This window comes from Lynx rufus, unplaced genomic scaffold (assembly GCF_022079265.1).
Source record: "Lynx rufus isolate CCGP_SWC_20201006 ecotype Redwood Valley unplaced genomic scaffold, mLynRuf1.p SCAF_8, whole genome shotgun sequence".
NCBI classification, from domain to species: domain Eukaryota; kingdom Metazoa; phylum Chordata; class Mammalia; order Carnivora; family Felidae; genus Lynx; species Lynx rufus.
Genome location: NW_025814896.1, coordinates 119554932 through 119567565, shown reverse-complemented (window position 1 = coordinate 119567565; position 12634 = coordinate 119554932). Strand labels below are relative to the sequence as shown.

The 12634-nt window shown below is 48.5% G+C and overlaps 1 protein-coding gene across 1 annotated transcript; it reads left to right on the top strand.

Moving 5' to 3' along the window:
• Nucleotides 1-2249: 2249 nt before the first annotated feature.
• On the top strand, nt 2250-10939 carry CENPA (centromere protein A). The gene is made up of 4 exons (XM_047069717.1): nt 2250-2495; nt 7799-7908; nt 8429-8506; nt 8824-10939. Exons 1-4 carry the CDS (start codon nt 2402-2404, stop codon nt 8956-8958), a joined length of 417 nt encoding a protein of 138 aa, XP_046925673.1. The 5' UTR covers nt 2250-2401; the 3' UTR covers nt 8959-10939.
• The last annotated feature ends 1695 nt before the right edge of the window (nt 10940-12634 follow it).

Here is a 12634-nt window from a genome sequence, read left to right as displayed (position 1 = left end):
TTTACTGAACTGTGTTGAGAACTGATGTGCTCCAAGGACTGTGGGCCCATGAAAGAAAACAGGAGATGAATGTGGAAGGAAAGAATTCCAGCACAGCATGACGTGCATAAGAGGCCTTTGAGATACAGAGGAGGCAGTACCACTTGAGCTGGGTGTTACAGAACGAGCAGGGAGTCTCCCAGGCCGGTGGGGTTGGAGGGAGCGGGTATTCCTGGAGAAAGGAGAAGCTTGTAAAAAGCATAGAAACATGCAAGTGATGTATTCAAGAACTGTAGGTAAGGAGACCAGTATGCCTGGCAATAAGCACGCAACACTAAAAGTGGCCAGAGTCAAGGTCAGAGAGGTGGGCAGGCGCCCAGATGGTGCTGTACATTTTAGACTTTGCTGAGGGATCGGAACTCAATCTGTAGACCATAGAGTACCATGGGGAGTTTAGGCAAGGCAGTGACATGATCCAAATTGCTGTTTGGAAAGATCACTAAAGGTAGAGACAAGTAAAACAACATTTGATTATAATTAGAGTCTGAACTAGAGAAACGGTGGAGAGGATGAATACAAGAGCCAAAGAGTAGGCTCACATTATAGAGCCCTTGGCTCTCGGATCTTCTGTCGCACCACCAAAGAGTGGGTCTTCTAGACCAGGCTGTTCACCCCATTCCCCCCACCACCAGTGGACCCACTGAATATCCCCAGGTACAGCTCCTTCCCTTTTCTTCCCTTCCTTACTTTGCTCCTTTTCCTCCCCCCACCCTTTTTTTTTTTAATTAAGTAGGCTCCATGCCCAATGTGGGGCCTGAACTCACAATCCTAAGATCAAGAGTCGCACGCTCTCCTGACTGAACCAATCAGGTGCCCCCTTTTGTCCCTCCTTTTAAAAATTGTGGTAAAATACACACAACCTAAAACTGACCATTTTGAGCGTTATTAAGTGTTCAATGGCACTGAGTCCGTGCACATTGTTGTGCAGTATCACACCATCTCCAGACTTCCTCATCTTCCCAAACTGAAACTCCATACCCATCAAACACTAACTCCCCATTCCTCCTTTCCCCTGGCCCCTGGCAACCACCATCCTACTTTCTATGAATTTCGTGAAAGTGGACTCATGTAAGTGGAACTATACAGTATTTCTCCTTTTGTGTCTGTTTTACTTTGCTTAACATAATGCCTTCAAGGTTCATTCGTGCTGTAACGTGTCATTTCCTTTTTAAGGCTGTATAATATCCCATTGTATGTGTGTACCACATTTCGCTTATCTATTCATCTATTTGGACATTGGGGGCTGTTGTGGGTAACCTTGCTGTGAGCATTAGTGTACCAATACCTGTTCAAGTCCCTGCTTTTGAGTGTATACCCCGAAGTGGAATTGCTGGATCATATGGTAATTGCACATTTAGTTTTTTTGGCCAGTCAACATACTGTTTTCCACTATGGCTGCAGCATTTTACATTCCCACCAGTGAACAAGGGTTCCATGAAATCACTGATTTTATAATGACATTTTCCCCTGATTACATGTTAACTGTAGAACGTTGAGGAAATGCAAGAAAACGTGTGTAAAATAAAAATTCCCTTTATTCTAACTACCCAGATGTACATTTGACCTGAATGCGTACTATCCTCCATAGTAAAGGGAAGGGAAAGGGGTCGTTTCTCTAGGAGGATTCCATTGCAGCGCTGGAGAGTGTGATCCAGAGCCCGGATCCTGGCTGCCCCGCGACCCCAGTCATCAATAACGTCCATGCAGTTAAACTGGCTTCTGAACCATTTTCGTGGGGTGTTCCTGGGAGGGTCACAGGGGCGACATGTGGTTGTCACATTCTCGTGTGAATCTGCCTCTTGTTTAAAAGCCACCTCAGGGGTGATAGGGCAAAACATAAAATGTCTGAGCAAAGTGATTTTTCTAGAGAAACGTGTTCTACTAACTCACCGTCTCCATCTTCAGAATAGAGCTTTCCTTTTTGGACCATTGGGCACTCAAAAATGAGCACCACTACAAGCAAGCAGAGGGCGGGAGAAGTTCCCGCCTCCTTTCATTTCTCCAAGTTCCCATTGGCTGATTCCTACCGTCGAACCGCCACAGCCCCGCGCTCTCCTCTTATCACCGCGCGCGCCGCTAGCCTTCCGTCCTGTGCTCTGATTGGTCCTCTCCGCAGTCGCTCTGCGCTAGGGGCGTTCCAGAGGCAGCCACTGAGAGTTGCTGAATTCGGGTTTTAAAAAACGCCGCCAGTGAATCGGTGGTGCGGGAACTTGGAACCGCGGAGGCGCCGGGAGCGGCCGAGCACGCACCCCGTCGGGGCACGCGGCCAGGACGCTCCCGGGCTTCTCCCGGACGCCAGCCTCTGTCCCCGGACCCCGAAGGCCGAGAAGGAGCCGCGGGGCAGCCACCCTCCGCGCCCGCCATGGGCCCGCGCCGCCGGAGCCGCAAGCCCGAAGTCCCGAAGAGGCGCACCGTGAGCCCGACCCCCAGCCCCCCCCGGCGGGCCCCCTCCTTAGGTAACCGGCCGCGGCCCCTCGCCCCCGAGCAGCCGGGGTGAGGGGTGGGCACGGCGCATCCGCGTGCCCATTTCACGGAGCAGAACACCGAGCTCGCGGGCGGAGTCCGGGGTGCGAGTCTCCGGCTGGCGCTCCTCTGCGGGCGGGCACAGCCGCGCGGCCGGCGAGCATCTGCTCGGGCCGGCCCAGTCCAGGCCCAGCGAGGAACAGGGGAAAGCAGTTCCGAGGGGGAGAAAGGGCTGGCCCAGGCGGCCTGGCTCCTAATATTAATTCTTACTACTAGCATTTATGGAGTACCTACCACCAACTAGACCTTGTGTTCAACTCTTTACGTGAATTACCTCAACTTTATAGTGTGCCCATTTTACAGACGAGAAAACTGACGCGCGGGCAGGCCGGGTAACTTGAACAAGGTCACACACGGCTTGCGCCAGCAGACAGGAGTTTAAAAAAATAAGTGTTTGTGCTTTTTTAAATTGCAAAGTTCTTGTCCGCTTTTTGTGACCATTTCAAAGAACTATTGTACTTTTAGAAGGTGCCCTTCCAGGTATTGTATGTATTTTTGTTTTTTCTTCATTGAGGGCTGTGTTGGACCTTAAGTAGAGTGCTCTCGCCTTGTTCTCTTCTTGAGATCATGGGCTGGGACCGAAGACTGGTCTGTGGTCCTGTTTCTGTACTGAGGTCTGGTGGGTGGCAGACCCACGGGGCGAGGGCTGTGCCTTTGTGGCAACAACTGCTTTACTTGTCTTCTGCCACACAGTTAAGAGCAGGGTGAAAAAAATATATTCTGGGTTATTTTCTTTCCTGAACGTTAATAACCTTTGCATCCAGGCAACTTGCTGACTTCTCTCGTTAGTTCTAACTAGCGTTCAGTTACTTCAACTGAAATGTTTAAGTAGGCTATTATATCACCTGCAGAGAAGGCTGAGTCTCCTTTTTCATTTTTACACGTTTTATTTCGTAGTGTATTGTACTAAGGAGGCCCTGAGATTAGTATTGAAATACGAGCAGCGTTTTGACCATCCTTGTCCCGTTCCTGATTTTAACAGGGTGCTGTTAAGTGTGTTTGCTGTTGCTTTGTGATACGGAAGCATCCTGCTATGCCTGGTTTATCTCCACGCTTCCTGGCAGTCCCCCTGCACCTGTCTGGCAGTCCGGCTCTTCCATTCTCCCCAGTGACTATTCCACACCTTTGTTTTTCTTCTTCAAATTCCTACAACTCCAGCCGCCCCCCCCCCCCCCCGCCCCACTCACGCTCAGCTGATGATGACCTGGTCTCATGCTTGCCTCACTGAGGAAATAAGAAGCCTCCAGACTGGATTCCCTTGTCTTCTCACAGCAGAGAACCCACGTATCCCCTTCCTAGTAAAAACCACTCCTCCTACCTGGGCTTTTGGTCATATTTTTCTCTCTCCGTCCCTGGGCTTTCTCTTATCCTCTCCACCTGCATTTAGAATTACATTCTTACTCCCCACATTGGCATTCCACAAATGCTCTGTCTAAAGAAAAAGGGCAGGGGTGTTTCCTGCCCCTACCTTCCCTGCCTCTCGCATACTCCCCATTTTTCTCTACTGCCTTTCATAGCTACCTTTTTTAGAAATAGCCAGATGTAAGAGTACACACACGTGTGTCTCCCCTCTTCCCAGACACCCTTGAACCCATTCCAGTCTGACCCCCCCACAACTACTTCCCTCCCTTCTAGTGCACTTGAAGTCCTCTTGTCAGGGTCACCAGCTACTTTAGTGTTGCTAAATCCAATAGACATGCCTGTGTCCTTTCCTTGCTCCGAGAAGCATTGGACACAGCGGGCCATTTTCTCCTGGAAACACTCTATCCCCTTGGCATCCGTGACCCACACACCCTGCAGTTCCTGCTTGGTGTATTTTACTGTCTGTGTCACCTCTTTAACAACTTGATGTTGGACTTCCTTGCTGTCCTGTTCCTTTCTCCCCACCCCCCCCCCGGCCCCCCATGTGGTCTCATCCCATCCTGTGGCTCTGCATACCACCCCTACAGACGGCGCTCACATTTACGTGTCCAGCCCAGATCTCTCCTCTGACTCCACATCCCTGTGTCCAGCTGCCTTTCTGCCTGAGAGCTCGTGGTTACGTCTGGCGCAGCCTATCTGAAGCCGAACTTTTGATTACTCCCTTCCAACCGCTGCATCCCTGGTTTTCCCCATTTCGGCAAATGGCACAGGCACGTTCCCCACCCGCAGCTGTTCAAGCCAGAACCCTGGGAGACGTTCTTTTCTCTTGTCCCCGTATACAAGTAAGCTCCAGCAATTCTACCTCCAAATCACATCCTTAATCGCACCACTTGTCATCTCTGCTCCCACCAGCGAGTCCCAGCCACCAGCACCCTAACCTGACTGCACTCCACTTCCACTCTTGTCTCTTTTCAGTTCTTTCCTTACACTGCAGGTGGACTCCTCTTTAAAATGTAAGGAGATCACCTCTCCGACTCCCTCAGCTCCCTGTTATTTAGGATCAAATCCCAACTCCTTGGGGCGCCTGGGTGGCGCAGTCGGTTAAGCGTCCAACTTCAGCCAGGTCACGATCTCGCGGTCCGTGAGTTCGAGCCCCGCGTCGGGCTCTGGGCTGATGGCTCAGAGCCTGGAGCCTGTTTCCGATTCTGTGTCTCCCTCTCTCTCTGCCCCTCCCCCGTTCATGCTCTGTCTCTCTCTGTCCCAAAAATAAATTAAAAAACGTTGAAAAAAAAAAAATTAAAAAAAAAAAAAATCCCAACTCCTTATGTTGGCATTGCCAGACCCAACTGTTGAATTTTTTTTTTTTTTTTTTTTTTTTTTTTTTTTTTTTTTTGAAAGTAGGCTCCACGAAGGCACCTGGGTGGTTCAGTCAGTTAAGCATCTGACTTCGGCTGGGGTCATGATCTCGCGGTTCATGGGTTTGAACCCCCGTCGGGCTCTGTGCTGACAGCTCAGAGCCTGGAACCTGCTTCGGATTCTGTGTCTCCCTCTCTCTCTGCCCCTCCCCTGCTCATGCTCTGTCTCTCTCTGTCTCTCAACAATAAATAAATGTTTAAAAAAAAAAAAAGTAGGCTCCACACCCAACAAGGGGCTCAAATTCACAACCATGAGATCGAGATGCTCTACAGCCGGAGCCAGCCAGGTGCCCCCCAACTACTGAATATTTAATCCCAGTTCTTTCCCATGATCTTTAACCGCTTAAAGATCATGGGATCTTTCCCATGATCGTTTTCATAACCGCTTGTTCTGGGTCATAGATTACATGCCTTCTCTTACCCCTCTGAGGTTATTACATATATGGCTCTCAAAGTCTTTTTTCTCTATTCAGTCAGATTCCTCCAGCATTGGTTATTTGTTGAGCTCGGTTCCTCCCGCGGTGTTGTCCTTCTTGCACGGGTGATACCTAGTTGTGCTAATCTTTCCATTCTCTGCGACTGCTGCGCCAGTCTGTTAAAGGCTGCCTCCAGATGACCGTGGATTGTGGACCAGTGGTCGGGAGAGGCAGATGCCAGCAGCTTGACTCCTGAAGTTGAGGCCTCCCTCTTTCTCCTAAATGTCCCCAGTCCCCTGGACACTGCCCCTGTTTCTCTGACCCACATTCCCCACCACCAGAGATAAAGTCTCCAGGGCCAGCTGTGTGGCACAGGCGTCTCTGGATTGTCTCACTGGCCCCATCTGCTCATGCAGCTCTTCTAACACTTTGTAATTAGTTCACTATGAAATCCCTTCCACAGAACTACTTGGTTTGCTTCTCTCTCCTTGACTGGACCTTGAATAACGTTTCTTTTTTTTTTTAATGTTTATTTTTTGAGAGAAAGAGACTGAGCACGAGGTGGGGAGGGGCAGAGAGAGAAGGAGACACAGAATCTGAAGCAGGCTCCAGGCTCCACCCTGTCAGCACAAGCCGGACGTGGGGCTCGAACTCACAAGCTGCGAGATCATGACCTGAGCCGAAGTCGGACACTCAACCGACTGAGCCACCCAGATGCCCCTTGAATAACATTTCTGAAACAATTTTATCCTTCAAAATGTTCATTTTCATGGTTTTGTTTCTTTTTTTTTTTATTCTTTGTTCAGCTTATGAGAGGTTCATTCATTTTTGTTGGTCCTTGTTTTTATTGACCTAGCAACAGTATTGTTTTTTATTTTTTTTTCATTAATTTATTTTATTATCTTGAATATTTGGTTGTCTTCTTTTGGTTTATTTTAATAATTCTGTTGTTAACACTTGAGTTGAACACTTAGCTGTCTTTTAACATCCTTGTTTTCTAATAGAGAATCAATCTGGAGACTGTACATTTTCTTCTAGTACTATTTAGCTGCATCTCATAAGTTTTGAGATGTAGACTTTTGATTCATTTCTAAATAGTCTAATTTCAGGGGCGCCTGGGTGGCTCAGTCCGTTGAGCATCCGACTTTGGCTCAGGTCATGACCTCATGGTTCATGAGTTCGAGCCCCGCGTCGGGCTCTGTGCTGACAGCTCGGAGCTCGAAGCCTGGAGCCTGCTTCGGAATCTGTGTCTCCCTCTCTCTCTGCCCCTCCCCTGCTCGCGCTCTGTCTCTCTGTCTCTCTGTCTGTCATAAATAAATAAACATTAAAATAAATAAATAAATAGTCTAATTTCAATTAAGTTTCCTTGAGTTAGAAGATTTTTTTTTTCTTGTGTTTTTAATTTCAGATCAGAGAGTTTGGCTTTTTGACCTCTACTTTGGGGAATATTTTAAGATCTTTTTTCTTTTTTGTTGTGGTTGGAACCAGGCCAAAGGCTCTGGCTCCATTAGCCCAGTGACCCAGCACTGGCACTGAGTTATGCCAAATCTGAGGTCCCTCCTTGGCCACACATAAGCTCTAGCTAATTGTCTTCACCTCTCCGCCTCAGGGTAACCGAGACAGAGAGTTGTGCTAGATAACCTCTCCAATTCCTTCCAGCTCTAAAAATAGACCTGAACACAAAATCACTGAGTTTCCAACCTAGATGGCAAAGGTAGAAGAGATGCCCAAAGTACCAGGGGGCTCAGAGGAGGGAGGTAACCTATCATTTTGGAAGGGACTGGGAATCAGGAGAGGCTTCATGTAAGAGTTGGCGTTTAAGAGAATACCCTCAAAGGATCACGCGTTCATTGAACAAATATTTGTTTGGCATCTGACTACTATTTCTAGTTGCTGAAGGTAATGGCAGGAAATAATGGACCAGAATGCCCGCTTCTGTGGAGCGTATTACAGACTAGTGATTTGACAGTTTGCCTATCTCAGGCAGGCTGCGAGGCCCCACCTACTGACCACTACACTCTATGACCGAACTTTTTTGCTCAGGCGCTTCCTCCCGTCAGCGTGGTCCCCGGAGAAGTCGGGTTCTGAAGGAGATCCGAAAGCTTCAGAAAAGCACAGACCTGTTGTTAAGGAAGAGCCCCTTTGGCCGCCTGGTGAGCTCCACCAACCCCCGTGCTGCCTTCTTCTTTCTTTAAATCCCCCAGGTATTGGGGACCTCATCATCTCTTGTCTGAATGGCTAGGGGTCCTCCCCTCCAACCTGGCAGAGGACTCTTCACCTTTTGAAAGCATGAATCCGCCAAGGGCTCCTTATGGTTCTTCATGGAATCAATTTCTAACCCTACCACCTCTGAAACCGTGTTCTTGGATTATATAAATTGGAGCCCTCTCATCCATCCCCGCTTTGATCCCTCTTCCTGCCCTGGGAGATTGCTTCCCCCTCTCCCCACCACCGATAGGAGACATACCAGTTCCTAAGCTCCCAGGAGTTGACACCGGCTACTGCTTAGGTTCTAAGATTAAGGGGCAGGAAGGTGTAATAGAAGTGAAGATTCATGGAAACTCATGGAGAGAGTCCGTCTTCGCTTGAATCTCTCTTCTTTAACTCTTCACTCCTCCCCACACTCCCCTTCTCCCTTACCCCCCCCCCCCAACCATCCCCACTCCTTCACAGGCAAGAGAGATATGTGTTAAATTCACTCGTGGTGTGGACTTCTACTGGCAAGCCCAGGCCCTGTTGGCCCTACAAGAGGTAAGAAGGGGGGCCGAGGTACAGCTGGGTGACGATGGGAGAAAGGCACTCTGGAAATCCACGGGGCTGCCCGAGGAATGTCACGCGCTGACTCTTGCCTCCTGAGAGAGAGCATCACGGAACGCCTGGGTTTGGAGGCCAGATCCTCATTTGCTGGTAGCAGGATTCCCAGGCAGGGTTCCCCCTCGTTCTGTGACGGTCTTTCACACAGTCCCGTGAGCCCTCGGAGACAAGGTGCAGCAGGGCTCCAAGAGAACAGCAGCACATGCCCCCTCCCTCCCATGTGGCAGTCTTTGGACTTGTCTTTCTGCCCCCAGGCTGCAGAAGCATTTCTGGTTCATCTCTTTGAGGACGCCTATCTTCTCTCCTTACATGCCGGCCGCGTTACTCTCTTCCCGAAGGATGTGCAGCTGGCCAGGAGGATCCGAGGCATTCAGGAAGGGCTTGGCTGAGCTCCCGCCACCTGTCTCTGTAAGCCTTTCCTGCTTGCCAGAGAGAGCGCTCTCTGGGGAGGAAGCACCCAGCATCGCCGGGATGGGAGTTGCTCTGAAGGAGTTTCCATCCTTGGTCCCTTGCTGTCTCACCTTCCCTTTGTTCTCTAAGAAAGGTTTGACTTGGTTTTAGCTTGAGCGCTTGGGATTCTATGGCTCATGCGCTTTTGTACAACGTTGAATAAAGATCTTTATCTATTTAGTAATCACCAGGCGACATGAATCTGTCAGAGTTCAGCCTCTATCTCACAAGGACCAGATGACTCGTTTTGATTAAGAAGAGGTTTTCTTAACTTTTGAAAATGTCTTGTTTGGTGTCAAATGTGATGCCTGAATTTCAGGGATGATACCAGGGACTCTGTCTGAAGCCAAGAACCGATCCACGAAGTGCAAGGAGATGCCTGGACTTGTTTCGGAGAGGGGTACATGTTGCTTTTGTAACTGGTTGTTTTAAGAAGGAGAAGGCTACGTGGCTTTCCTCTGTAACAGAGGTGATCTGTGAGAAAATCAACATCATTCCAAATGACTCAGTTCTTTTTAGCTAATGAGACTCCAAGGTTCACTTCGGTTTGCAAATTATTCACATGACTGCTGAATGATTTTGAAGACCTCAGATTTTCTGGGTTATGGGAAAAAAGGATATTTCCTTATGGTTTTAGATCTTCCTGTACCGTTTAAATTTTTTGCCCGATGTGTATTTACTTTTCTTTAAAACATAAGGGAAAAAAATAAAAGCCAACCGCTTCCATCGGTTGCAGGAAGAGCCGGGCACGCCTAGCGCTTACGTCCCTGTCCCTCGGTTACTGTCATCATTAGCGGGGGCGGCCAGTTCTCGTGTGAGCTTCACCTGTCCACAAGTGTGTAGCTTTTTAAAAACCCAATTCAGGTTAAAATAGGAAATCTTTAAGTTCTGACGTTCTGGTTCCTTTTAGCAAATTCCTATCAAAGACATTGAGAAATTCTAGCTTTGCAGGTTTTATTTTATCCTTCTTTGTGAATCATAGAAGACGTGTCTTCATTTTTATACTTTAGAATTTGTCGTTCCAGGATTGTAAAGCGCCTTTTCAAAGTTTTTACAAGTGTTTCTTATAACTACTTTGCGGAGAGAGAATAAAAATTAGACTAATTCTTTAATGGCAAAAATGTAAAGCAAAGTTTCAGTTACAGCGTATAGAGATACTACGTGTCGTATGTGTGAATGTTCAGTTCTTCATTCGTTCGCTGTTTTGCAAGTAGCCACTCCTTAAACAAGAGAATTGAGGGGTGTGTTTTTGCCTCCCGTGGAGTAGAGTATGTATGAGCAGGTAAAGACGTTGCCCTTCCGTTGTCATAACTGAAAGCAGTGTAAGAAGTTTGCAGAGAAATGGAAAGCGCCACCAGTAGGCTTTTAAGATTTTGCGTGTGATGGAAATGATTAGCGAGGGTGGACTTCTGACACGGATATGCCTGGCAACCAAATTCCAAGACTGCTGAAGGGAAGGACCAAGTTCTATCACTGAATAAACTTTAGCCCTTTGGAAAAACTTCTTCCTGTTCAACATCAATTCCTATTTATGCAGACATCTGAATAACGCTTATCTGTCAATGAATATATTTAAAATGCTTGTCAGAGTATTATTAATTAGAAGACTGTCTCCTCTCTTAAATTGTACTTAGCAGGGTTGCCTGACTGGCTCAGTCAGCAACGCATGCAACTCTTGATTTTGGGGTTTGTGAGTTCAAGCCCAGGTCAGGCATGGAACCGTTTTTCCAAAAAAAAAATTTTTTTTTAAATAAATAAATAAAATGTACTACCCAGGACACACATGCAACACTGGTCACACGCCAGGCAGGACCCACCAAGTAGTATTTACAGGGTAACACCAGAATAAGTAATTTAAATCATGATAATGTTATATAATAATGTTACAGTTTACTATAAACAGTACTTAACATTGTTGGAGTTCTGCGTTTGTTTTTCTGGGTGATTCCATCACCATCTTTAACCTTTCCGTTCGAACCTTCCGATTCGATTTCTGCTTTCACATTTTTAATGTCTAAGTACTCCTAGTTTTGTAAATATTTCTTTATTGTAGCATCCCAATCGGTGTTCCCTCAAAAAACAAAACAAAAAAACCCAGAAACCAACCTGGATATTTCCAACAAAGAAGAACTTAGTGGAAAGGACTGGATAAATAATACCAGGAGGGCTGGAAGAGCAGCCGGGAAGAGAGGATACTACCCAAAGGTCAGGAAGCTGTTGGCATCCACAGCCCCCACCGCGGGTGCTCTGCCGGAAGCACCCCCACCAGCGCCGTGGAAGCCGCACCTGCTGCCTACCGACCAGAAACTCGGGGAGCCCCTGCTCCATCCGGTGCTGCTGGAGCCACCACTGACCCCAAGGATGCCCTTCTCCTCTGCTGCTTCTGCCCCAGGCCCCGCCAAACCGCAGAAGAAAAACCTCCCCTTTTTCCTCCCACCTTCCAGCCCCCACCAGCATCTTCCACTGGCAACCAGAAGCAGCTGCAGGAGAGCCTGGGAATACAACTGGCCGCCTCCTAACCCCTCTGTGGTTCAGAGAACTCAAAAGGGCAAGAAGGAAGCTTGGAGCCTACAGAGACCTCATCTGCACAACGTCCCAGTCTGGTTTTGTGGGTGTAATGCCCACGTTCAAGATGCAATATTTTTGTTACTGGTTTTTGTTTTGCCACATGGTCTCTGATTCTTTCAAGTTGATTTTTTTTTTCCCCTCCTCTTTGTTCTCGTCTCTCACGCGAGGTTTTCCTTTTAATGTTTAACAACCCTTGCAATGAAGAATGGCACACGAGGAAGCTACTGGGGAGTCTGAGTGTGCAGACAGACCGGCCCGGCAGCCGTGCGGCAGGGGGGCGGTCGCCCGGGCCCTTTTTGAGCAGCCCTGTTCTCTCAAGCTCACCAGCAGCCCCCGGGAGCGTCCTCCAGCCTGCGGGGAGGAGGCAGGCCTAGCTGGGTCTAGCTGCTGGCTGCAAGAGGTGAGAACATCCATATTTAAAATCCGCTCTGCATACACTTCCTTATTCTCCCTGGCCTTGCCTCCCATTCCCCTGGGGTCCAGAGACCCTCATTTCTTTCTTCTCTTGAGAATGAGTCTCCAGGCTGGTGCTGGGATGGGGGGAGAGAGTCACCCAGTGACAGTGCTAGGAGAGGAGCACCAGGGGAGCTGCCTCCTGAACAGTGCAACCAGTCCTCTCTGCTAGCCCACCCCGTGCACACCGCGACGCAGAGGGACCCGGTGCCCCCGGTTGTCGAGCCTTAAGATTCTGCTGTGTGGGTTGTGATGGTCCTGACTTTCCCCACCGCTGGCTTGGGGATCCCGCTCTCGTGGGCTTGTGGGGGCAATTTCTGTTGTCCATCTGCCTTCTGGCTTTTAGGATTGTGTTAGTTTTCCTCTCTCCTCATCTCCCCATCCCTTGAGTTCATGTTGAGGTTCTGACTGTAGAGAATTGTAGGTCGACACCTATTTTCTCTCTTCGCATGAGAAAGCCGATTCCGCTGTTTTCTGGGTTCTGTTTCTGCTGTTGAGAAGTCAGCCGTCAGTCCGACGGTTGCCCCTTTGAAGCCAGTGTTATTTTTCTGACTTATCTTTCCTTAAAAGATTTTTCTGCGCTTTTGGTATTCT